Source organism: Oreochromis niloticus, linkage group LG12, assembly GCF_001858045.2.
Source record: "Oreochromis niloticus isolate F11D_XX linkage group LG12, O_niloticus_UMD_NMBU, whole genome shotgun sequence".
In the NCBI taxonomy this organism is placed as follows: domain Eukaryota; kingdom Metazoa; phylum Chordata; class Actinopteri; order Cichliformes; family Cichlidae; genus Oreochromis; species Oreochromis niloticus.
In genome coordinates this window covers 21,448,554-21,475,577 of record NC_031977.2, presented here as the reverse complement: position 1 = coordinate 21,475,577, position 27,024 = coordinate 21,448,554, and the positions used below count along the sequence as shown (strand labels likewise).

At 39.5% G+C, this 27,024-nt stretch overlaps 1 protein-coding gene across 4 annotated transcripts in view; it reads right to left on the bottom strand.

The window, feature by feature from the left end:
- The window catches only part of ccser1 (coiled-coil serine-rich protein 1), a 125,491-nt gene that overhangs the window by 15,090 nt on the left and 83,377 nt on the right, over positions 1 to 27,024 (bottom strand). The window contains exon 11 of one of the 4 annotated variants that reach the window (XM_005452091.4): positions 20,051 to 20,083. The exons of the other annotated variants lie outside the window; for them this stretch is intronic. Coding sequence (XP_005452148.1) covers positions 20,081 to 20,083 — 3 coding nt within the window. The 3' untranslated portion in view covers positions 20,051 to 20,080. The remainder of the gene's footprint in view (positions 1 to 20,050; positions 20,084 to 27,024) is intronic. 4 annotated transcript variants of the gene reach the window in all.

Sequence of the window (27,024 nt, the reverse complement as noted above, 5' to 3'; positions counted from 1 at the left end):
AAAGACCGAGCACAAAAATAAATAAATACATTTTAAAAATTGCACCGTTTATTTGCTGCCTCAAAAAATGACATTTGGCTCAGAAATAACCTTATTTGAAAAGAAAATAGAAACAGAGCTGTATTTTCGAAATATGTGTAAAACTGAAGGAATCTGACAGCTGGATAGTTAATCAATTTATTATCGCATATCAAATATCTCAGTGGATACAAAGAAAAAGTGAGGGGAGACGACTGAGAGAAGAAAAACACATGTGGCCTTCAGTGACTCCTGGTGTTCATGTATTAATCGTGAAAGTTCTGCATTAGATTTGTGCATTCGTGAGTCTGCGCTGTGGAGGCTAAGTATGTTTGCCGGTTCGTGCATCAGAAAAAGGTCTTGTCATATCTCTCTGAGTACCTGAGGGCCTCAAATCCAACACTGTACGTCTCTCCTTACTTATTAAACATAAGGAGAAAGAGCAGCAAAGAGAACACAGAATGAGGAAAGAGGCAGAGGGACGACACAAGCAGAGGACAATAAAGGACTTGAAAGGGAATGGCTGTGCGTGAATACAACATTACTGGTGTAAGAAAAAGAACAAAGGAGTGAAAGGACAGAGATTCATTCTGTGATTAATTATCCTCATTGTATTCTCAAAAAGCGCTGAGAAAAGAGAACTGGAGGCACGCACAAAGACGCCGACTGACATACACAAACACACAATCGAGCAGAGCCGCAAAGTTTGAACAACAGTGTTTCTGAAAGGTCGTTAGATTCCCCTGAAGTTATGAGGACAGGGCTAAAATTACATTTTAACTGAGGTGGACTGCCTCTCGGTTTATGAAGTTATTAACTACAGGCTGTGTGTAAACACTTTCACTTTCTCGCTCTACAACTAGAGTTTGAATTCTGTAATCTTTTATGAAAACAAATTAGACCCATATTTGATTTTTGATGAGACTGCCCTGGAGTTTTAAAAAGGCTTTAAAAGTTTGATATGTGAAGGCAAAAACAGCCCCCAGCACAGAAAGACAATTTCCCACATTTGCAACTGCCATCAAATAGAAAAACACACACACACACACACAACACACACACACACACACACACAGAAAGGAAACATTCACACAGCCACAGTTGTTTGATGGAGCACCCTTCTTTCTACTTATTTCTTTGAGAAGCACCAAATTAACTATGTAATGAAACTTCCATCACTTACGGTTGTCTGTATACATATGAACACAAACATAATAAAGCCCAGATTAAAATGGTCAATATTCAGGTAACAGCTCTGCATTTTCGGAAACTGTGCTGCTGCCTTGGCAACCTAATGGTGAAAACATCACTGCATCATCAGAAAAAGTCCCGTTTAAAACCCCGCCGTGCCACTTTTGCTCTTTGCTTTTTGTTCAGACTAAACAAACATGATAAAATGAGTTAATTAGTGAGATTTAAAGGTGCTGGGAAGCAGGTGGGCTGCTTATGCGAGCAAACAGACATGAAAGTGGTATTGATCTTTTTCATCTAATTTTAAGCAAGAAAGTCAATAAGCACGCTTCACAAAACATCAATCGTCAAATATCATGTGTGTGTGAATAATTAAAAAAGAAAACAAACAGCCGTGTGAGCGTACCTAGAATAAAATGGAAGAGAGAGAATTACAAAAAAGAAACGAGTCGCAAGACACAAATTGGAGATGGAGTGCCTTTGTGCCGTAAAAAAAATAAAAAATAAAAATAAATCACACATTAATTGAGTATTGGGGGGGCTAATAATGCAGCAGTTCTTTTTTTTTTACTTTTGGGTAAAGCTGACTACAAATAAAAGTTGTGTAGGGTTCTTGGACCAATGCTTACAACCGATAACAAGAGCAGAACAATCTTTCTGGTAAAATATGGAAACACGAGACAAAAAAGAACAACACCTGCATTAAGCTAGCTTGCAGTGCATTATGCTCCAGTCTTTCTTGCAGGGCAGAGCACATCCTAATCTTTGTCTTGGCTTTGTCTACTTCTAGGGCTTTAGCATGTTATTAGCTATGTTCTTATGAATGCAGACAGGCCATGAAGTTTAGAACCTGTCGACATGTTGATTAGAGTACATTTAAACACCAAACTGCAAACTAACTTCAGATAACACACAGACTGGATGCCACCTTCTATCTAACATCAGTCTTTTAGATAACATTTAGTCACAGTTTTGAACTAATTCCAGATGGAAATCATAAACTGAGGCGCAACATTGATTCAGTATTAAATTAGCTGCACTGTCAAAGAAAAACCACTGCACATTCAGGGGAAAACATTATTAGATTTAGGGATAATAGAAGATATAAATCTTTAAATCTACATTTGGTTTCAGTCACACAGACCTGTCAGCAACTACTTGTGTCAACAAGTAATTTATGGCTGTCGCAAAGTGAACTAAATTACAAAGAGAGGGCTGCACCAAACATCTCCTGATTGCTTTGGTTGCTAGCAGATCACCATCCATTTCAAAGTAAAAGTTATACCATACCTCTGTGACCAACATGTTTCAAAGTGAGCAAACTTTACTTTGAAGGTGGGGACCCAAAGCAATGTCAATGATTTTGGTATAGCAAACACTTGCCAACCGGTTATGGGATACATATTTCTCTATAGCACCTTGCTTTTAGCAGCAGGTCACTGAGTGACTGGTCAGGTCGCTACAGGTTGCTAACTGTATGATTTTAGATGTACAAACTTTGAAGACAAAAGAAGCAATTAATCACAATTAACAGCACCATTGTTCACTTAATTTTTTTTATATTAAAAACACAGCAGGGTGCCGATTTAGCTCAGTGTGTTGAGCAGGCGCCTACATGCTGTACAGAGGACAGCCGGCCCAGGTTCGAGTCCGACAGGAAACACAAGGAGGGGACATTAAAGGACAAAAAAAGAGAACAGCTATGTGTGAATACAACACAAACTGTAGCAATCGTAAGTGTGTGTGGTTACAACTAAAAAGAGTGTATGTGTGTTAAAGTAGACAGAATGGCCTTACTTAGAGTTGGAAGACATGAGAAACCCTGACAATTTTAAATTCCATGTCACTAAATATTAATTTGCAACATTTGTCAGTGAAATATTCCATCTTTGTGGGTTTGTGCATGTGTGTGTGTGTGAGGGTGTACGCGTGGATGTGTCTTACTATTTTGCCTTTAGGCCATCCGGAATGTGCAGATTGCAAAAGAATAGCTCATCAATATTCATGTGAGTTTATGCTTTCATTAATGTTGCAGCAAATTGTCTCAGATCAAACTCAGGGCTTGTATATGCGTCCACTAGTGTATCTCACAAACTGAGAAGGAAAAAGAGTGAAGTGAGAGAGTTATCAGAGGGGGATGGAGCTGGAGAGAACAAAGAGAGGGCTAGAGCTGCTACAGATGGCCCTATGTTTCCAGCAGATGAAAAGGAAACTTTGAAAAAAGAAGGGAAAAAGATCATACACATGAGGGGAGAAAGAGAAGAAAAAAGTGGGAGGTCAGAAGAAGAAAGAGAGAAAACAGAAGAGTGTAAAAGAGAGGAGGAGAGAATGAGTAGGAGGGAGGAAGAAGAAAAGAGAGAAGAACAGAGGAGAGTTAAGTTCTAAAGGTATCTGTCCTACTTTGGTCTGACTAATGAACCCAAAGTGTCCCGAATCTGTCCTGAATCACCGGAGGCCCGGTTAGACCACCCTGTGCTCGGAGTGAGTGTGCTTCTATTTTCTCTGGCATGTGTGTAAGCATGTGAAACATCTTGATGTGTGTTTGAGCCAGCGCGACACTGAATGTGCACTTGATTTAATATGCTCTCTCTACTGTACGCTGAAGTTGCATGTGTGATCTCATTGCCCTGCGTGTGTTCAACGAACCCCTGCACCTTCTAGTCATTTGACTTCACAGCGACATGTGTCAGTGAGAAACACAAACACATGCGCGCACACACTCTTGCGCAGAACGGTCATGTATCATCTGACGACAGATTGTTGTACAACCTAAAACGGCAAATTTAAAGTTGTGGTGCCACAAACATACACGCTGTTTGGAACCAAAATTGCACAAATGTCTAACATCCAGAGAAAGAGGGAATACATCAAACAGCAGACACGTCCTTGGTTCACATCCAGCAAACGTTTTGACGTTGAAAAACCATCGCCTGGCGGTCTTTTCTTGACATCTAGTCATTGCTGAAAAATAGTTCCAAGATTAAAGCTGAAATATTATTTGTCTTTTCTTTTTTTAAACAAAGACAAATGCTCATAATTCCTACTTTGCAAAAGTATGATCTATATTTCTCACTTTGTAGGAGACTGCCTAACCATCGACATCCATCCATTAACGGTGAGGTTTTTGGCGTCCAAGGAGAAGGCGTCTGGGTTTCAACCAAGTTTTCTGGGTAATAGCAATAAGATGGGCATAGACACTAGCTCACAAGTCAAATCTCATTCTCATTCTTTGGGTAAGCAATATCTAGACCCTTTACATGTCTCAGCCTATGTTCATGCTTAATCTCTATCCTCCTGCCACTTACGCATGATTAAATATGCTCACAGGAGACAACTATGAGTAAGCAAGAGTCATTAATGGCTTTCAATGTGCTACATGAGGGTGTGATGCTCCGAGAAAAAAACATAACAAATGAATGCATGACCATATGTTTAGATATAATTGCTTGAAGATAACATTGGTCTAATGTTGGCCTGGTTTTTAAAGTTCACTCTCTGAGTAAAGTCGATGTAACTGTCTCACAGTGCAAGAGCCAAGTTGCTATTGTAGAAAACACTCATATGGAGAAATGAAAATTGCTAATTACCATTAGCAATTTTCATTTATTTTCCCTACCAATGCAGGGGTGTGTGGGTAGGGAACAGGAGAAAAGTGGAAGAAGAGTAAAAAAGAAAATAGAAGTTTTTTTGACAGTATTATGTAAAATGTATAAAGTGAGGTATCTAAAAGTTGCCAAGGTAACATTTTCTATGGTTCCTCCAAGAGAAAAGCTTTCACCTGACATTCTTCTTTATATAAATGTTTGAAAATTCTGAGTAGGATTTGAGAGGTCCTGGGTTTTCTCTCCTGGTACTCCGGCTTGCTCCCACTATCCAGACATGGGACGAAGAAAAACTGACCCTTAGCCCTGTGATGGACTGGTGACCTGTCCAGAGTGTAACTGCCTCTAGCCAAGTGACACCTGGGAAAGGCTCCAGCTTTAAGAATGGTAAATGGCCTGTATTTGTATAGCGCTTTACTAGTCCCTAAGGACCCCAAAGCGCTTTACCCATCCAGTCATCCACCCATTCACACACACATTCACACACTGGTGATGGCAAGCTACATGTAGCCACAGCTGCCCTGGGGCGCACTGACAGAGGCGAGGCTGCTGAACACTGGCGCCACCGGGCCCTCTGACCACCACCAGTAGGCAAAGAAGATGGATGGATGGATGGATGGATAAAGAAAACACTATGGTTTCGTACAAGTCTACATCAGCACTGTGTCTGCTACTCTAAAAAGAGACAGTTAAAGCAACTTTCATCATCAAATCTCCTAAAGAACAAATTAATTATCATTAAAACAAACAATTGTGGTGAGGCACGGTGCTGACATTCATGCTGTTCATGCTCAAGTTGAAAAATTTCATTGTTTCACTTCTTTTGTTTTCTTACATTTTTAAAATGTCCAGATTCACTTGGAAAAAACAGATTTGATTTATCTATCTGTGTTTACTTTCTGAGGTTTCAACTTGATGTCAAACTGTGTCCGTTCATTAATTATTAAGGTTTAGACAATACAGACTCACTTTTAGCATGTTTGTAAATGATTAAACATCTGACAAAAATCAACTAGGTTTACAGTCCAAACAGAATTATTGCCACAGGCTAGAGACCAAGAAGTTGCTAGCTGGTAAGGCGGTAAATTTCTGTGGCTGACAGGCTAGGTCGGACCTCAGGCATGTGTGACTGTGCTGAGCAGGGGTTTTCTCTAAAGACGAGAGTTTTTCCTGGACAAAGATTTGGCGGAAAACAGTTTGCCCCAAAAGGTTTATGCACTTTATGCAACAGAAACTATTTAATAAACATTTCTGATGTACTTTTGAGAGATATTTCCAGACAGTGATGTTAAGATATTTGAAATATGTCTGGTTGTTCTATACTGCATTACTGCTTGGCGGGGGGTTTTTTTGTTTGTTTTTTTGCACCTTCAGTTTGTGTCTTAGGCCAGCTTTTCTCTTACTGGCTTTACCCGTATTTTAGATATATCGGGCGATCGTGGCTCAAGAGTTTGGCGTTCGCCTTGTAATCAGAAGGTTGCCGGTTTGAGCCCCGGCTTGGACAGTCTCGGTCGTTGTGTCCTTGGGCAAGACACTTCACCCGTTGCCTACTGGTGGTGGTCAGAGGGCCCGGTGGCGCCAGTGTCCGGCAGCCAGGGTGGCTGTGGCTGCAATGTAGCTTGCCATCACCAGTGTGTGAATGTGTGTGTGAATGGGTGGATGACTGGATATGTAAAGCGCTTTAGGGTCCTTAGGGACTAGTAAAGCGCTATATAAATACAGACCATTTACCATATGTAAAAATGTATAGTGTATAGTTAGTTAACACTAACTGAACCTTATCTGGCTTACATTCAGCTTGGTAATATTGTGATGATAGTAGTAAACAATGATAATTAGATAAATAAAGTAGTAACTAGTTAATTATTACCGTTTCATTAAGCATTACCAAGTAATTACAAAGCAATAACAGGTAATAGCTTGTTATTAATGATGATAATTTATTTATTAATAAAGCTGGAAAATATTTGCCAATATAGTAATATTCTGGTAAAAATATGAAAACCTGTTAAGAGAATGATAGTATAATTTCAGTATTTGGATTGTAAATGGTACAGGGTAACATCAAAGGGGAAAACTGATCCTAATGAGGTAATAGCGGCTGATGTTTTTACATTTGCACCGATTTCTCTCAGCCTAATAACTTCAAAGTGACGTGAAAATTTATGGAAGTAATAATTACCATAAATAATACTACAATAAATAATTCCTTATGTTCCATTTACTCATGCTTCTGTTATAACCAAACTGCTCTGCTACCTGCTTCTATTAAAATTCAGAGTAAAAATAGACAAAACTGAACATGGAGAGACATAATCACTGAAAAGAGTGCTTCCAGGTAGCAACTTTCTTTGTAATCCCAAAAGTGTTTGGCGCTTATTGAACGATAATAGAAATGTAATTATATCTAATTAGACTCCATCAACCCTGTATTTAAAAAAAGAAAAGAAAAGAAAAAAATGAAGGGTAAAAATGGATAAATGAATAACAATTTCTCCTCACACATTACAGGCACTGTAGAGGTAGATGTGCTTGCAGGTGACAAATGATATAAACGCTGTCATTATATCTTATTCACTACATCCACTAAATATTGATTCAATTAAATTTACTTGTACATTATCAATTCAGTCTTTTAGCAATTTAAGCATATCCAAATTGTCCTTTGGGCACCAGAAAGAAGAAATGTGACCTTAATTTTATGCTGCACGGCAGCTATGATCAACATGTGAAAAGCACAAAATACAAATACTTGTCCTTTATTGTTTTTCTATAAAAAGCTTCCAGTTCTGAAAACTGGATTTGACTCTATTTAGCAATAACAGTCCATTTCCATTCCTCTATGTATTTTATATATGGATTAAATAAATATCTTATATCTCTGTCCTTTCCAATAACACAGCCACCTGTTTTTATTATCTTCCTCTTCTTTCCACATATAGCGGCACAATCTTCACAGCTCAAAGGTGTAGAGGCTATACTTTCCCCTCTCTCCTTCACAACCCTCTGCAGACCTCTCATTCTATAATCTACTTGATTCTCACGTATGAATCCGAGAACTAATTGCTTTTTTAATAGCTTGGACCATGGTTTATTGTGTGCCAGTGTGCGTCCCCATGCGTATTTGACTGTATAGCTGTGCACACGGGCATTCGTAGAGCGATGCGATGAAGAGCGTTCTGCAAACGTTTTTCTCTTCTTATTAATAAAGATATTTGATGTTGGTCTCAAGCCTCACTGAGATGTTTCCATCATTCATTTACCTTATTGCAAGGACTAACATGGGAAAATATAGGTTTTGTTTTCCCACATTTTTAAGGTTATTGAATGTAACTCTTGGGCATGTCTATATCATCTGTTGGATGAAATAAAGCTGAATAATTATTCCAATCATTTTTGTGTTTTTTACAACTCTTTAGGGAAATATAAAATTGGTTACTTGTCTTAGCACATGTATCTACATTTCGATAACAATGCAGCACTTGAATAATTATAGTTTAGCTAGCTTAAACTTTGGAAGTGAAGTATTTATGTAAAAAGTAACATTTGCACCAGTACAACATGCACCAGGACAATGACACACAAGGCAATATCCTTCTAAAGTAAGAATGAAAATATATATATATATATTTTAATTAAGCCAAATTTCTTTTTAAATGACAAAAGGAAAGAGGAATATGGTTTTAAGCAGTATGCAGAGAAGTGAAGATATCTGATACGGGCCTCTCTTCAAAGGCAAATGGCCTTTCATCTCAGCTGCTGAATTTCACGAGCATTTCTGGGCACGCACACACACACGAACAGACACGGTTCCTAAAAAAAGAAGTATTCATCCCCTTTGGACTTTTTTCTGTGTTACTGTTTACAAAACTGAATCACAGGGAGTGTAATTATAGGCTTTAACAAAAAAACATTAAAAAATAAAAGAGTCTTTTATGTTGTGGAAACAAAAAATATACAATTTAAGTCAATGAGAAAAACAAATAGAAAACATAAGATAATTAATTGATAAGTATTTGTCTTTTTAAAAATGAAACACCTATCTGTCTTCCACAGGCCATCTGCCTACTTTTATGCCCATAATAATAAGTGTGTGTGTGCCATCAATGTGTTGGACCTTTTTTATAAGTCCATGTTACAGTGATGACAGCTTCCATTTTGCTGTATCATACCATTTCTGTCAGTTTCTCATTGTCAGTCATCATTTCTTCTGTCTCTCCATTACATAGACCATCAATTTCTCTTTCTGCCTATGAGTCATTCAACCCTGTATTTCTTTCTACCTTCCTTTGATGATCAGTAAAAGACTGCTTTGAAATATTCTTCAGGTAGTATGAAAGTAAAAATGACGTAAAGTGATAAAGTGTTACACTGTACCGTATAACATTGATATAATGCACTGTAGAGACTCTATGTAGAAAATATAAATAAAATTAGAATATACACTCACCGGCCACTTCATTAGTTACACCTTACTAGTATTGTGTTGGACCCCTGTGTTGCCTTCAGAAATGCCCTAATTCTTTGTGGCAAGCTTTCCTCAGAGATTTTGGTCTATATACAAATGACAGTGTCTAACTCCACCATATCCCAAAGATCGTGTATTAGACTGAGATCTGGTGACTGTGGATAGCATTGGGGTACAGTGAACTCACTGAAACAAGACAATACATTACACCACCACCTTGAACTGTTGATAGAAGCCATGTTGTCAGGATTAAGTCAAATCTATCATTAAGTCTGAATCAATCAACTGAATGGTGGAGCAGAAATCGAGATCAGGCAACTTCTTAATAATTTTCTGTTTTTACCATTTTGCCTGTGGAAATGGTCGCATCAGTTTCAGTCTGGCTATTCTCTGGATTTTTCACCCAATGGATTTTTTCTCTTTTCCAGACCGTTCACTTTAAACCCTTGATGTGGTTGGGAAAATCCCAGCAGATCAGCAGTTACAGACCAGTTACAGACCACTGGTCTGAGTATTCCGTTTTGACACCATCAAACACGGCATGTTCAGTCACCTTTCTCTGCCATTTTGACACCTGATTTGAACTTTAGCGGGTCATCTTGATAAAAGCCTACATACAGTAAATATTTGTTTTATACAGCATTTAAACAGGTATACCTAATGAAGCAACCAGTGAGGGTATATCTCTTGTTTTCTTTGGACTGGTTTAATGGAATATAGGGTTTAAAAGACTTGCGAATCATTGCATTCTCATTTTAGTCTAAATATTGGCCTAAATTCTTCACTAAATAGTTTGTAGAATTTCTCAAGGGCATAATCCCACAGCCACACCTGTCCATATTTCCTAACTAGAGTTTTCCAAAAAATTTTTTAGGAAAAGTTCAACATGTTTTGCTCCTTTTTTGCTCAATGAACAAATGCTACCCTTTTAAGTCAAAGACACGCTAAATGATGAAACTGCTGAGCTCGAGGGTCTGAATCTGCCCCTTCAACCTCACAGTTGTGGATGCTACTCGCTGCTTTTCACTTGTTTGGGCTATTCCACGATACACTTGACTCACAGTGATGTGATACAGCCATCAGTCGCGCCTTCATGTGCACTGATACCATTACCAATGCTGATTTAAAGGATGGACAAAGGACATCTTGACCTCAAAGCATTTAACATGGTTACACACAAATTACATTACTGCATCACCCTTTCCTCACTTTCTAAATAAGCCTGCTTCCAACAGTTATGAGTAACAAATTCCCCAAAATGCGGATTAATGAATTCAAGCAATTTTCTAGTTTATTCCTGATTAAGGTAACAAAAATTGGAAGAAAATCTAGCAGTGCACAATGAAACTATCAGGGCTAACATTTTAAGTAAACACGTCCAATTAACACTGACTCATTCGGGAAACTGTGAAGTGATGTAACAGTACACTTGGTGGCTCCTATCATTATCTGTATTGTTGCACATTGCAGTGCCTACTGGAGGAAGTGTTCCTGACGGCCTTCAGGTTAAATGCCTTGGAGAATTTTACAAGCACTGTATGCTTACACTACAGGGACTCCTGTTTCCTCTCTGTTGGTACCCATGGCAACTCTGAGATATTCTGTCTATGTCCCAATTCTCCAGCTCCTTCTAAAGATATGTCCTAAATTATTTTCCTTCCTGACAAACTGTGTTAAATTACCTCCACTGCTACTGTATTTTATTTCGAATAAATGCATCCCCATGCTAAAAGTCAATGAATGTCTCAGACATGAGAAGTCACGGCCATCTTTGGAAAACTCTACGGTAAAACATAAAATGCATCGGAAAGTCACATGTGTCCAGTTATCCTAAAGATAATCAGATGCTGCTGGTGTAACTCACACACACACACACACACACACACACACACACACACACACACACACACACACACACACACACACACACACGCCTCGCTGTCTGCAATACATGCAGTTAAAGCTAAACCTAAAATATCTGGATGCACTTCTGCACGGGTACATTTTTTACTTTTTAGCAAATACCGGCTTTGCTTTAAATAGAATAAAATGCATCCTAACAAATCAAATATGTGCTCGCCATATTCGCCATTATTTGAATAAACATATACACTTTATCAAAGCTGGAACGTGAGGTACACTATTTCTCAGTATTACGTTGGTTGCTAATTCAGGCATAGTATGATGATAACATAGTAGTATAGCTTTTTAAAGGGCAGCTATCTAGGAGCTGCTTTTTTTAATAACAATAGCAGTGATGAGCTGACCTTTTGCATTTTTCTTTGTCCATTACGGAACAATGAAAAACTCATTAAAGTTGTTGAGGCCCATTTGAGCTTAATGACCAGAGACCGACAGCAGCCGATCTAAAACACAGAGAACTGACTCACTGTAGTAAAAAATGTCATCATTTTGAGTCACGCAAATAAATCCCAAATCATGCAAATTTAAAAGCAGCCATCTTTCCACGTGGCAATATGAAGCTGTAAATGGATATGTGCTACAGAAAAATAAAATTTTTAAGGCCGTAGTGACTATTTTAGGAATTCTAACTGGGAAAGATTAACACAGCAAGATTCTTTATTCATCACCTCTCATAGTTTTCTCAGTCATTTAAGCAGAAGTGTCTCACCTCCTCTATTAGGGAAGTCTCCCTTGTTGCTTTATTATACTGATTTGCATCAAAGTTACAGCACGAAAAGAAAAAAGACTCAATGAACTCGATAGTCAAGGTCACACCACGTATAACGCTCATTAGAAAATTATTAGGTGACTCAGACGGATCAACACGACTTTTAAAATAGACTTCCTGATGTGTGGGCAGGTCTATAACTGAATAACCATGGCGACGTAATGCAAAATAGTATATAAAGTCCAGTGAACTCTGGGAACCCTGGAAAGTTTTGGCAGTGCATCAACTATTGTCTATCAGCTACACAGCAAGGTAGAAGGCAGAGCTGGATGGTTTTTGTTCTGTGACGGTTCCAATAAAGTTTAAGCTACCAAGGTGACTGTGGCATAAATGTGGACAAACAAAGATAAGGGCAGTGTCATTGCATTGATTAACATTGGTTATTTTTTTTACTTGTCTTTGGTTTTACAGCTTTTCATCTGTTCATGCATAAAAGTTAAGAGTTGGCTAGTAAGATACACTGGCTAACTTCACGACTGTAATAAAGAAAAAAGTGAATATTTGCAATGCCAACAGTCAGATTGCAGAAAATTGACAGAAATTCTGAATGTGTCAATGTACAGTAGAATGTTACTAACCTTGACCCTAAAGCCACAATACACAACTCCAAACTTAATGCATACCAAAAATATATATATATATATATTTTATTTTCTACTTTTCCCTGAGTCACACATAGTCCGGCATAGCTGGCTTACTTATCTTAAGCAAAGCTGCACCAATATTTTATAGTTAATCCATCCACCCACCTAAATCCTCCCCGCTGAGAAAAAAGAAAAAAGTTTAAAACCGACTAAGAAGAATGACTAACAGACTTCATGTTGCATTTTCAGAGAGCGATGCAAAGCAGCTTGACATCACTTCTTTAACTGAAGCAACTGACTGTTCAAGGATTAGTTTACAACTCTTTTTTAAAGACCCCTCTTAGATTTAAGCAAGAGAGAAAAAAAGCCTCATTTTAATGTTATTTGTCAGATGTTGTAAATATGCATAAATTATTTGCATGCATCTCCCCCTGAAAGAAAAACAACATTTGCATCAACTTTGTTGAAGCATCAAATCATCAGTTCCTACTTGTGACAGTTTTAATTCAGTCAGTGAGCTTCCACTTCAGAGTTAATATGAAAGGACCCTAGCTGGTAATACATGCAGTGAATGTGCCTTTACATCAGTTAAAGGTCAGCTGGCACATGCGGGTGCACCTACCATTTATTCAGTGATGTACGTTTATGTCCTGTGTAAAAACTTATGGCTCTTACTTTTCTTCATCTCTTGTTCTTGCACTGTATTTCACAATTCCTTCTATTCCGCCATTTCTTCTCCCTTGTGTCTGCGTGTCTTTCACTCACATGTCATGTTCTTTCATGTTCTTTAGTTCTATCAAATTTAATTCCATATGAAGTCAGGCTGGGGGCGAGTGAGTCACTTGACTTGACGGTGCAGTTTGAGTAGTTGCAAATTTGGCTTAAGACTATTTATAAAGGTGCTGCATTTGTGGTTGATTTTTGCACTTAAAACACTGCTGACACAATTTCTTTAAAACAAACTAACAAGTTAGCCTAAGGAGCTTGGAAAGAAAGCGACTTCTTTACGTTTCGTGAAGATGTTTCACCTCTCATCCAAGAGGCTTCTTCAGTTCTAACGTGTTAGATCATCATATAAATAGACACTTGTTTTTAACTTCAAACTTTCTTTCAATTTCATTTTTCATCACACTGGCATAAACCAATAACTGTTGCATCATTTATTAAAGTAATTGCTTGGATGGAAAAATATCAAGAAAACTGTAGAAAGAAGCTCAGCTGGAAAAGGTAGAACCAGAGAATATTAGCATTTGTCTTGAACGGCTACTGTTACAGCTAATTAATTAGCGCATTTGCTGTTGGATTAACTGGCTAATCAGTTCAGATTTGATTTTGATTGAATCAACTTTCTCTTTTTTGCGAGGGGCAGCAATGGAAGATGGTGGTCCAAGAAGCAGAATCTTTCATCCTTCCTTATCTAGCAAGTGTGGCTAGTTTGAGATTAGAGACTTGCAAACACGGACAGTGATTTGAATGCATACTGAGTGTTGTGCTTAAAACTGAACAAAATTTGAGGCAGCACACCAGGCTATTCAAGACTGAGTAAGGGTGTGAGGTGTCAGACAGTGAACCTGTCTGACACCCATACCTCTAAGGCCTTTCTTATATATTTTGTAAAGGCTGTCTATCTGTCTCTCCATCCTGTTCTCACTAATTCACCCATTGTTCCCCTTAGTCTTACCCTAATTAATACTCTTTATCTACCTGTTTCTCTTTCTCTGCCTCATCCATCTATCCTTCCATCCATCACCCTCGCTGGCCTGCCCAGGTCATTACCCACTGTGATGATGGTTTTGTTGCACTAATTAGGCTAATTATAGTTGTCAGTTCTAACCTGGTCCTCTGCAGGGACTTTGTGATCCTACTGTGACTCGATCTGACCTTGGCTATAGACTGTGTGTGCATGTGTGTAATACTGCTGTTGCCATATCTGACCTCAACACTGCACATGTTGCTCCCATTTTCACTTTAGTTTTAAATTCTCTCTTTCAGTTTGTGTCTGTTTGTTTCTCTTCTAACCACCTCCCACTTGGTAACACTTACACTATTGTTTTGGACTGTTCTCACCCTTTTATGCTTTACCTGGCACCACAGACATAAATCGCCCCATTGTGAGAAAACAACATGGAATTTAACTTTACTATTTCATGACCAGTCCACAAACGTCTAATGTTTTATTCTTTCAGTTTTAAGACGACACTAGATCTGAAGTTGTCAACGACCAGTTCAATTCCATTTTACGCCATCAAATAAAAAGCAAATATAACACACTCTCTGCTAGGCAATGGGAGTTGCTCTGAACCTATTTATGTGCAACAAGTGTGAGCTTTATCTTTTTTTTTATCATTAAAAGTGCAAATTGTCTTTGTGTTTTTCAGCTGGTGCAGTTATTTTGGTGACTAAGTTGTTTTAAAATATCTGTACTAGACAAACATTACAATCACATCACAGTCACAATAACATGAACATGACAAAAGTTTGACGCCACCACTGAAACACATCAGTCTGTGAAATTTCTTCCCGCCTATTTATTCTATGAATTGCTGTAAGTAGTTATTATTGGAGAGCGGCAGCATTTAGGAAGCAAGGCGAATCAGTTACAAAGTGGCAGACCTCGTTACAGAGTGGAGCCACTGAGTGCTGTGTGAGTAAGTTCCAAACCTCCTCTGGTGTTAACATCAGCATACAAACTGTACGCCAGGAGCTTTATGGTATGGGCTTCCATGGTAAGGCCACATAGTGTACCTTGCAAATTTGTTTGCTGTTTTTAAATGAAGGTAGCGATGCTACAAGAGACATGTTCATATAAATGACATAGAAGATGTCACCTCATCTGTTCTGTGAAAGCAGTGTGGAGTCGTTATGCCAAATGAGAGTAAACACATTTGATTTAACCTTCCCCAAAGAGTAGCCATGAGCTAAATGGTTGCTGCAAGAATGACTATTACTCAAAAGCCAGGTATGTGGGTATGAGGTGGAGCAATACTTCCTATGGTGAACATCTGTGGCTATTTTAATTATGCACATGAACACAAAGTCACTGAAAGATTATTGAACATTTATCACTCTGAGAAGAATAAACTGGTTTTCTAGCAAGTTAAATTTAAAGTTAAATTTCTGCTCTCTATAACTGTATCTCCTTCATTTTCAGCTACAATATGACGTTATATTAGATAAATATCCAATGTATGCAATCATACTATAATCTATATGAGCAAACTTTATATTTTGAAAGTATATATACAGCTTTACATATCTACCACTGATACAACAACACATAACACAAATTTCAGCAGTTTACTCACATATTTATATGTTTCTTATTTCCAATAAGTGGCTATACAGTAACAAAGGAGAGAAAAGAAAGTCATGCACCATTATAAACATTAAAAATAGTGAGCAGACTTTTGGTGTCTTAACAAATGTAAATTCAAGAGACAAAGAAGAATTGTTTGCCTTTGGCTGTGGACCTGTGGTCGCATACTCACACATTGAAAACTGTTTATTTCTCACATTCGTTTATTACTTCTTTTTGAAAAAGAAGATCTGTGTTGTGTTATCATTTGGTGAGATATATTACGCCTGACACAGATAATTAAAGCAATAGGACTTACATTGTCCACGTCTTTTGGCTGCCCTTTATGATGAAGTACCTCAAATATTATTTACCACTTAAATTCCATCTTTTATTGAAGTGTTTGTGAGTGTTTGACCTCTAACTGTTTTTTTCTTTGGGTTAGTATCTTGCAGGCTGGAGCAGCCAGGGACCGAACCATCAACCTTCAGATGACCTGCTCTACCACCTGAGCTACAGCCACCCCTTAGTGGCTTCAGGAACCCCTGGCAACCACCGGTCGCTAGCAAATAATATGTATTCTCCAATAACTAACTGGGGAATTCTTGGCTGTTGCTGGGTGAACTCAGTCACAAGAAGTGTGCTGTACCAAAAACCTTCTAGTGAATGCTTTGATCAGTAGCAGATTTATGTGGTCACCCCCAATCTGCATGGAAGATGCCAACTTGTCTGCAAACATTCGCTTACTAACCACAGAGCGGTAAGCAGAGTAAAAGGTGTGTGGTAACAGTGAAACCGACACATTTTAAGGGGAAGTTCCAACAGACGCTAAGGGTTTTAGCGAGTAATTATCAAGTGTCGGCTTGTTCCATGCAAACTACAATCAATGAGTTTTTTGGTGCAGCACCATCTTTGCGACCAGCAACAGCCGGCAACCTCCAGGACCTACTTGCCGACTGGATGGGGAATCCTCATTTTCCCAGCATTAGTTCTAGTTACATGTATTTCTGAGGTAATTTGTGTTTTTACAATGATACCTGATACGATCTGTAGAAGTATGTATATGGGTGTAAAAGCTGGGCTCATTCAGTCTCAGTAGGAGCATTCCTGCCTAAGGGTCTGACATCTCTTCCTAATTTTTTTTTCTTACATTTCTATTTCATGTTGCCTTTTATTTCCACTTTACTCAGCCTCAAACCCCCTGTAACCACAAAGCATCTCTGTATGTCTGGTCCTCTCTCATTCTGGCTCTCAGCATGTGCTCCTCTTTAGACCGCTTCCATCCCTCCCTCTCCCAGGCATCTTTCTGCTTTAATGAAACAGATGTCCCTTCATTAATAAAGACTTGCTCTACCATGATAATGAAGGAATGAGCAAGCGTGCACAATAGAGACGGGGCGAGGAAACCTACAAATGGATAATATTTAACATATTTGTCTGCGCCATGCTACGAGCAAGAACACATTGTATTACATCAGGAACACATAACCTCACAAAACACACACAAACTGTTACGTGATGTTATCAAAGTTTTTCCATAGGCTACATTTAAAAAAAAAATTTAATTATTGGTTAAAAACACAGATATCGTGCCATACGTTAAGTCACACATGAAATGCTGGAAATGATTTTTACCGCTCAGCTGTCCATAAATTACGCAAAGAAATAGAGCGTTTACCTGAGGCTGAAGCACAGCGTGAATCCCCTCATGCCCATGAAAGAGTTCGGTAGCTAAAGGAAGTGCTTGGTTAGTTTCAAGGAGAATTTAAGTAGCTTCCTGTTGTGCTCTCATGTCTTTTCCCCATTGAGATTCCCATGTGCTGAGACATACCAGCTGTTCACAAAAGCTCTCATCACCACTCTTCCTCAAATACAGATTTGTGTAGCATAACCGCACGTGTTCATATGCACTTTTTAATACTCAGTCATGGGAATTATCTTTTTAAAGCTACCGATCTTCTGCTACTACTACCACTACTACAGATCAGTTAATCAATTTTTAATTTCCAAAATACTGCCTGTCCAAAACAAATCAATCAGCCAGTGAACTCTGTAGAATGGGGCAGGGGAAGGTAAAGAGACATGGGAATTGGAGGGCTCCAAGGGCCACCGCGCTCTCAACTTCACACAGCTGCCCTCTTCGTTTTTGCCTCCCTGTGAACCACTAAAGGAAGAAAATGAAGGACCCCACTCCACTTTCAAAGGGGGAATAACTCGCTTTATTGTCTCCAAGCTGCCTACCATTGTTTTGTGCTTGATGCTAAACACTATTCTGTTATTGTTTCATATTTATCACAGTCAGACAGAAACACCTCTTGAAATCATCAGCTGTGGAAAAACATGTCACATCATTAGAAAAGGGCAGATAAAATGTTAACTTCTCCCCTGATAAAACACTAGAGACAAACTGAGCGTCGTGGCCTTCCACTCAGTGGTGAAAAACTGAATTTCTTTCAGAGGCCAATTCAGTCAGCTCCAAACTGATTACGCTAACAAGCCTCCGCGTTTTCTCTTCATTAGACCATTTGCTCAGCCTTGTCCGTACTGGCCAATTTAAAAATAAAATCAGACTAACTCTGACTATTTTGTCCAATACAGGGTAATGCACAGAGAGGACACTGTTATCTGCCTAGGCTCATTGCTGAACACTGTCTCTGTGAGCTGATGAAAATTTCATCACAAATAGCTCTGGATCTAATAAATGACACACAAATCCAGAGAAGAAATATTTAGTCAGATGTCAACGTTGCTTTTGTATAAAAGCCAAAGACTGACCTTTTATATTGTACCTCTGTTTAAACAGGGATCTACATTAAAAACAAAGCATCTTAGGCCAAAACAATAGCTGGAGGAAGAATCCTACTGATAAAGGAAAACAAAGACATCCATGTCCACTTCCACAGGAACAAAACTTCATTCCTATGATTAATTTGTGCCTTCAGGTATATCAAATAAGCATATACATGCTGTGCGATGTGTATAGCGCAGTTCGATTATGTGACAAATCTGATTTGAGATGAGTCTTGACACTTAAGTCAGTCAAAAAATGCAGTGCAATCACAGCTATGCAAATCACCAGCCATCAATCAAAATGGCCAACCGGTAGCTTCACTCAGCATAAATTACTTGGAGACAGGTAGTTTGGGCATGCAAATCAATAGTGAGTCAAACTGATTGATTTTTTATAGCTCAAACAAGAATCATGTGGAGTGTTAAAGAAAATTGAAAAAAAAAATGCTGATTAAACAAGAAAAGGAGATAATGAATGTTGAATTTTATGGCTATTTTAGGGACATCAAACTTGACATAATAGGATTATCAAATCATCATTCTCACATGCCATTATGAGAGATGGGTAATGAAACTGGTGTCTGAGTTAATAAATCGTCCTGTAAATCTTTTCAAGCTGGAGAGAGATATCTTTTAATTTGCTCATATTAGTACAGAGCTTGTCAAAGAGAAAATTATGCCAGAAATCATCATGTGAAATTAAAGAAGTTACTTCTTTTATTGTGTTACAGTTAGAAACTATCCTGTTAAATTGATCTCAAGTCAATGAATAGTGAAAATAATGTCTCAGCAGTCTGAAGTGGTCGTCCTGCTACAATCAATCACTGTCTTCTTTTTTTTCCCCTCTTTTCCTGAATTCTCACAGATGCTGTTAGACTAACAGATGGAATTTGATTTCCATCTTTGAGAGTGGAGGTGGAGAGGAGACTTGGCAGGGATAAGAGAGCCACTTGAGAGCACTGAGACCTACATAGAATTAGAAGGCTTTGGAATACACCCATGAGGTCACATTTACCATAACGAAGGTAAATCAAATGTTCAGCTGTCTTGATTGGAGAGAGAAACAGGATAAGCAATGAACGGTTAGAGAAATGATGGATAGATGGCAGATGGCACACACAAACCTGGGCCAGTTGTGAGCTTATCTCTGCCTAGAGGGCGAACAGACCATTACATAGTCTGTGGCCTGCCAGATGAGATCAATCAATTACAAAAAATAATGGAAAGATAAAAAAAGGAGTGAGATATCCATATAGATTTCATGTCTTTTTTTATATGTTGGTGCCCTTCACAACAGATGTGGTATAAAATCTTGAATTTATAGCTGGAATGCAATAAAAACAAATAGTATTGGGGCAAAGCAATTTTCAGACCCAGGATTGTGGTGTCACCCAACTCACACACCCATACCTGTTGCATTCCTCCGTCATACCATGCTGCTTACTGCTTCCGGACAAATGGAGGTAGACACGTACGGATGGTAAACATAAGAGAAGACACAAAAGACATGGTGTAGTGAGACGCATGTAGTGGAATATGAACATGGGATACACACAAATGGATGCAAGAACACGAATGAACATAGACGGGGAGGTGCACGGAGAAGAAACAGAGATGAGCGTGAGGGGATAGGAAACAGCATGTGTGAATGTGGTCCCAGTGCAAAGCTGAATATTACAGTCCTCTCCATGTACTGAGGATCAGATCAGATCAGCTCCTTTACTTTAATCAGATCCTTTACGTGTAGATTATGTACTGATATGAAAGTGTAGTAAAGCAAGATAACACCAAAGGTCCATCAAAGCAACACATGAGTCCATAAATAAACACATATGCTCTCACAACTGCAATAAAGCGGACCTTAGCAGGCGGAAACCTGCGGCCTTTTTCTATAATACACAACAACACATCCACTAAGAAAACATGCAAGCACACAGCACGTTCACACGACAAACACTCACTCAAAATGCACCATAAGATAAGAAAACTGTGTCAGTAGAAGTAATGAGGACCTAAAAATGAAGGGGGGAAAAGGAAAAGGGAGGTAGACGCACAGGGATAGAGGAACCATGAAAGGCAGCAGCACCTGAAGAGGATGCCAAGACAGTAGGAGGTCTGGAAAAGGGACAGTGGCGAATGGAGGAAGATGAGAGGAGGATCAAAGAAGAGGACAAGGGGATAAGGAATGAAGGTGCCAGTTTAAATTAGGATTTAAGAAAATGCCCTCGCAACCTATTCTATAGGTGAAGCCTGTTTTTATCAGTATTTTAAACTTGCAAATGGTCCAGTAGCCAATATTTTGTTTATCAGTTTTGTCATGCTGTACACTGCTGGCGCAAAAATCATGGCGCCTGGGCTCGAACTTGACTATACCATGCCAAAACATACTGCCAAGCGTTATGTTAAAAATAGACGGAAACATGTCTGCCTAAGTTGGTTTGTCAACAACAAATATCAACACAAAAAATATTAATGAAGAGAAATTTTTAGAAATGATCAGCGCTTACAACCCTAAGAGCACGAAGATGAAAAGTGGATGAACGAATTTAAAAAAAAAAAAAAAAAAAACCAAAGGGAAAAAACACTGTACTGGCTTGTATGGGTATTTTTATACCTGCAGAACTGGGTTAGGGCTGTGATCCATTGCAAGTGTTGGAACGCCAAACAGACTGCAGCTGCTGTCTTGCTCAACAGAGGAAGCTAAAACCTTTATACTTTACTTTAAAGATAACAAACGTCTGATACTGAAAACATAGCTTTTTGTCAGACAAGATTATATTCCCTGTCATTTGAAAGCAAGTAACTCTCATGTGGGACACCGTCCCTCTTACTTGACATTGCTTCTGTGTGTGTGTGAACACAAACTGTTGCAATCTCTCTGTTTTTTTCTAGCGGAGAAGCCGAGGCTCCTTTTAGCTTTACACACCAAATAAAAGTGTGCCCTTTTCAATACACCTATGTGCAAGAAAGCCAAATGCCCTTTAACATGTACTGATTATCTACCAGCTGGAAGAGCTGGCATAACGTAAAAGACATAGAAACAATTGTATCTCAAGTTGGAGACTCGCTACATATCCGGCCATTTCTCGACAATCCTCGTTTCTTTGATCGTTTCGAGCTGAAGAATAGCCAATGAGGATGGGAGATGTTATGAATTAATGATGAATTCAAAGTGAATGCTAAGAGGGCTGTAGAAAGCAACATGGGAAATAAAAATATGGCATATAGCTAACTTACAATACAGTAATGCGCCGTGGCTGTGACTGTCAATGCACTGGCTGTGACTGTATCATCTATTATAGGAAACACTATATATGCAAAATGTGACTTCCTGTAGCTAAAAGAGAAAAATGGAAATGAGCAAGGAGCAAAGAAGTCAAGGAAGGAAAGGGAGGATTGCATCTCGACGCCCAAAGTTAAAATGTTAATTTGGTCTCGACCTTTTAGAACTTATCTAATGTCGATGAGAGCCAGCAGGAGCACCGGCATCCACCCACGAGCCTTCTGCAGTCAAACTCTACACCCCTAATTATGTTAACCTGCTACTCAAATATATTAATAAGTGACCACAGATAGGGTGTTTGCGGCTGAAAGCTTGGAGAGCGGGGAGGTGCAGGAAGGAGAGAGAAAAGAGAAAAATGATGGGGCGACTAAAGCGACAGAGGTGAAGCGAAACAGGTACTAGAAAAAGAGAGCGAGACAGAGGGGAAGACGGCATATGAGGAGGAGAGAAAGAGCCAAGAGGCCCTCTTGTCATTCATTACAGATAAAAGCAGTTATAGGTCAGCGGACGACACACGCATGCAGGATTGCATGCATGATGTGGCACACACTTGGCAAGAAACACACACTCACACACACACCACTAGATGCTTTGTCCACCTAAAGCCTCCCTTCCAACTTGTCACTGAGCAGCAGAGTATTGCTTTCATCTGCCTTTCAATGTATAGTAACGGACTCCCTCTTTTCCCCTCTGTCATGTTTCCTCAATTTTCATCCCACTTCGTCTTTACCCTCGCTCCCATCTTGTCTCTTTTTCTTGTCTGAAGTTGAATCCTTTCCCACTGCTCTCTCCACCTCTTATTTCCTTCACACGGATTCATACCTGGCTTTTCATCTCTCCATTTTGTTTTCCACCATAACTCCTTTATGGAGTTACAAACGCAAAACTAAAAACGATTGTGCCTTTGAGGTTTTAGCTTTTAAACTCTGGCACTCCAGCTACTACGGCTTAAGATCTCTAGATAGTGAAACGGCAGCTTTATATTCACTTGCTCAAACTGTGTTTAGTTATACATTTTTAGATAAATATCAATATCAACCGTTGTTAATATTTACTGGAGCTCTCAAACACACACACACACACACACACACACACACACACACACACACACAGACGCTTTAGTCTTCTATCACTTTTCTTCGTAATTTCATATTCTTTCTTCATTTCCTTTGTCCTTTACTTGACAGATTCTCCTGGTTTTCTTTACTCTTCATCCTCTCTCGCACCCTTTTATCCTGCCTCCTTCCTTTACCTCCTCTGTCACTCTTTCTCTCGGTCTTCTCAAATCCTTCTTTGTCCATTTTCTTCACGTCCACCCCCACCCGTCTCCTTCTCCCCTCCTGTCCTGCAGTTCCCCCTCCCGTCAACTCCGGTGTACCCAGTGTCATTGTACAGATAATTATTTATTAACGTGTTTATATCACCACCGCCCCTGTCTGTCTGTCGCTGCCATCTGTGCCCAGTTAGGTGCCCGCCTCCCTGTGCTGTTATGCCCTGCCCGGGGGGAGAAAGCCATACATGAGGACACAGATCAGAGACTCCCACACAAACACAAGCATACTCTCTCTGTCTCTGTTCCTCTTTCTTAGATGCACAGTCCCACACACAAGCACACCTTCTGCTGTCAGCCCCCACTCTCCCCTGCACTGCCCCTGGGGCCAGGTGGGGTTAGCCTGGATGAGAGGCACGCAGCAGTAGCCACCACAGTCCCTTCTGTCCCGTCCTGCTTGCTTTGTTCCCTTCTGTCAGCACTATGTATAGAGAGAGGCGGTGGTGGTAGCAGCAGTGTTACCTTGATAAAGTTATTTAGAGGACGCGAGAGGAAGGCGCAGTTAAGGCACATAAGTGAACTAACTATGCATCGCCTGGGAATGTTTCATCAAGCTTTGAGGGGCATACAAAGCAAGTTAAATTAATTGTATTGTTGCCTCCTGCTCTTGGAATACTTTTAAGAAAGCTGTGCTGGGAAACTGCAAATAGCTTCTTAATGCACAGACACAGGAAGTTATGTGGGTGACAAACTACAGGGGAGAAAAAAACAACACAAAGTAAGAAAGGCCAAGAACTACTTCAGTGCACTCTGTGATTGATTTTACTAGGCCTCTCGACAAGTCATAGGATAAAGGTGAACTCTCAGGACAACATCGTATTGATTTGCACTTCCCTCTACGGAGCAAGTGTACCCAAAACATGGCACCAAAATGCCCTTCACAGCATAACATAACAATCAGATAACATCAGTGTGTGTAAGGTTTAAGGGTTTGATTTTCTTCTTTAATATGTCGCCCAACTGGAAGTTGCCTTCACCCAGACAAACTGGCACAAAGCCTTCAGAGTTTTTATCGAATATATCATATGGCACAGTGACGTATCATATGCTAACGTACCCTAACACAATCTCGAAGGATTTAAGGATTTGACTGCGTGCCATTCTCACTCTGCTGTAACATGACAGAATGGGGGAGGAGGAGGAGGAGGAGGAGGAGGAGCACAATGAGAGAGGAATGAAAACGGCCGAGAGGGATAAATGAGGAAACAATGAGAGGAAAGGAGATGTAAAGATAGAGGGACAAAGAGAAAAGCCTCTGGGACTGTAAAAGGATTGTGATCATGCATCTTGGATCTCAATAAGTAAACAGAACAAATGTTCTCCATCTCTTCTCCTCCTTCTCTGCTCTTCTCGCAAGCAGTTCCAAGTCCCCCGCTGTCCGTTCCCTCAACATGATCTCTATCTGTTGGCTTCTCCACTTCTTGGCAGACGTTCTCCGTCACCCCCTGCACTCCCCATGGCAGCTTTCGATCATCCCCTCCGTTTTGCTCCACATCTCACTGCATTTCTATAGTTATCACTGCGTTTGTATTATTCGTTTTCTTTTCATTCCCACTTCTGTCTGACAAATGGCGTACACATGTTGGTAACTTTCTGTATGAGTAGAAAGCTGGGAGGTAGGCTGCCAGAGGAGGTGGTCTTGGTGGCCTCCATTAAGGAGCGGAGAGGAGTGTGGATACTTCCTCAGGGAGAGTGCTTCATTAGCATGAATGGTACACAGGAGAGCATGTAGAAACTGTGTGTATATGTGTCTGTTTGAGTGCCTCTGTCTATAATTAGGAGTCACAGTGAGTAGCACTGTGGATCACAGTTAGATAAGTGCTCTGGCAGCTAGCCAGCATTGGAGATTAGCTCATGCGTGCGCACACACACAAGCATGCACAAAGACAGCCCCCACTTCTTTAGCAGTGCTGTGTGGTTGGTGGTTGGGGGCTTCAGCCTTCTCTGAAAAGTACCACCTGCACATGGACGGGCCCACTTGGAAGTATCCAGTTTTAGCTTGACAATATCTGTCGCTAGCTGGAAACCACATCCACAGATACACCAACCCACCTGCGCTTTCTCATCTCCCTTTCTCATTTTAGGTAGTCGAAAAGGGACATGCAATAGGAGCCCAAAATAGTGGATCAAAGATGTGACACAGCCACGTATGCGTGCAAACGCACTGAAACACTCGAAAAAGGGACTTTTCTTCTTTTAACCTCGGGACAGCTGAAGGCACCTGCGTGCTGTGTTGTTGGTGCTATAAAAATGCAGTCTTCCTATGTAGCTGTCTGCTACCACTCAGATATGTACTTTATGCACTCTTGTTCATATTTGTGATGTTGCTGCTGGTAATTTTGAAGAGAAAGAAAGCACTTCTTTATAGTGGAGTGAAAGCAAGTTTTAAAAAACACAAGATGAGAAGTGTAGAGGATTTTTAGTTGGCGCCAACCTTTAAACCAGTCAGCCGTCACTTTGTTCATATAGGTGGTTTGACAAACTCACACACATACTCCACAAAGACAACACTTCCTCCAACATGCAACCTCCACCTGGGTAGAGAAACCTTTCATCTTAATGTGACTGCCATTCATGCACTCTCTCTCCATCGCTTTCACTCTCTCCACCTGCTGCCCCTTTTCGCTATGTTGATGTCAGCGCAGCAACCGCACACACATTAACACAAGTACTAACTCTGCTAGTTGACTAGTAAATGCAGATGTATGTTTTACAAGGCACTTAATCACAAAGATTCAATGTATTTACAATTCAAATGAACTCATGGAAGCATTGTTTCTCCTGCAGACTCTTTTGCTCAAGCCTTTATGAGACGCTGCAAAACATTTCATCCTAATGTCATTGTTTACAACTTCAGTCAGAACTTTAAGACTGCGCATTTGATATAGTGCCTCTGACATCATCTCCAGTTTTATTCTGCCTCTGCTTCAGGTTTATCACTCAGTGCCATGCTGTTATTTGTTTGGAGGATAAAAAATTCACATCTTAGAGCCTGAAAGGAGCTCAGAGTGAGTGGTGAATGAGTGGGAACCGATACACATGATCCCTTCTAACATTTGCTAAAACATTCAAACTGTAAATAGAAACATTTCCTTACCTATATTAAATAAGGTAATAAATACTGTGCAGCATGACTCAATTTATGTTAGTCCTGTAGATTTATTTACATTTTTAGTCGACATGCTGTTTGTTATGTACTCGAGTACAGACAGTTCTGTAGTGTAGACTACTACCGCCACTACTACCAACAAATAAATATGAACATTGTGTACTCTATTTTACAAAAAAAGCTGAAAATAATAAATAAAATAATAAAGCATGCTATTAGTTTGGGGTTAAGGTGCCAAATTGCATTTATTTACTTGCAGTCTTGAACAGAAAATTAGTTTTAGTGGTTGAATGCTTTGAGTGATTAATTTCAGACTTCTCAGAGAAGTCCAGTGTGCCGGCTCAAATTTGGGTATAAAAACTTTAACTTAGTTTGCTATCCTAACAAATAACAATATTTAGATAGATTTATTACTCTACTTGTGCTTTCTTGTTTTTATTGCAGTTAAATTACATTTTTCATAATTGCAGATGATTATATTTCAGCGAACCTCAGGAATATTAAATCAGTTTAACTTAAAGTTAAGGAAAGCTCACTTACTGTGAAGTTGTATAGTTACACTGGGAAGTTTGTGCAAGACCTGCCTCCCAAAAATTTAAGGTCTTTTCCACCAAAGCACCTAGTGGACATTAGGAGAACTGCATTAAGAGGAATCTGTGCCT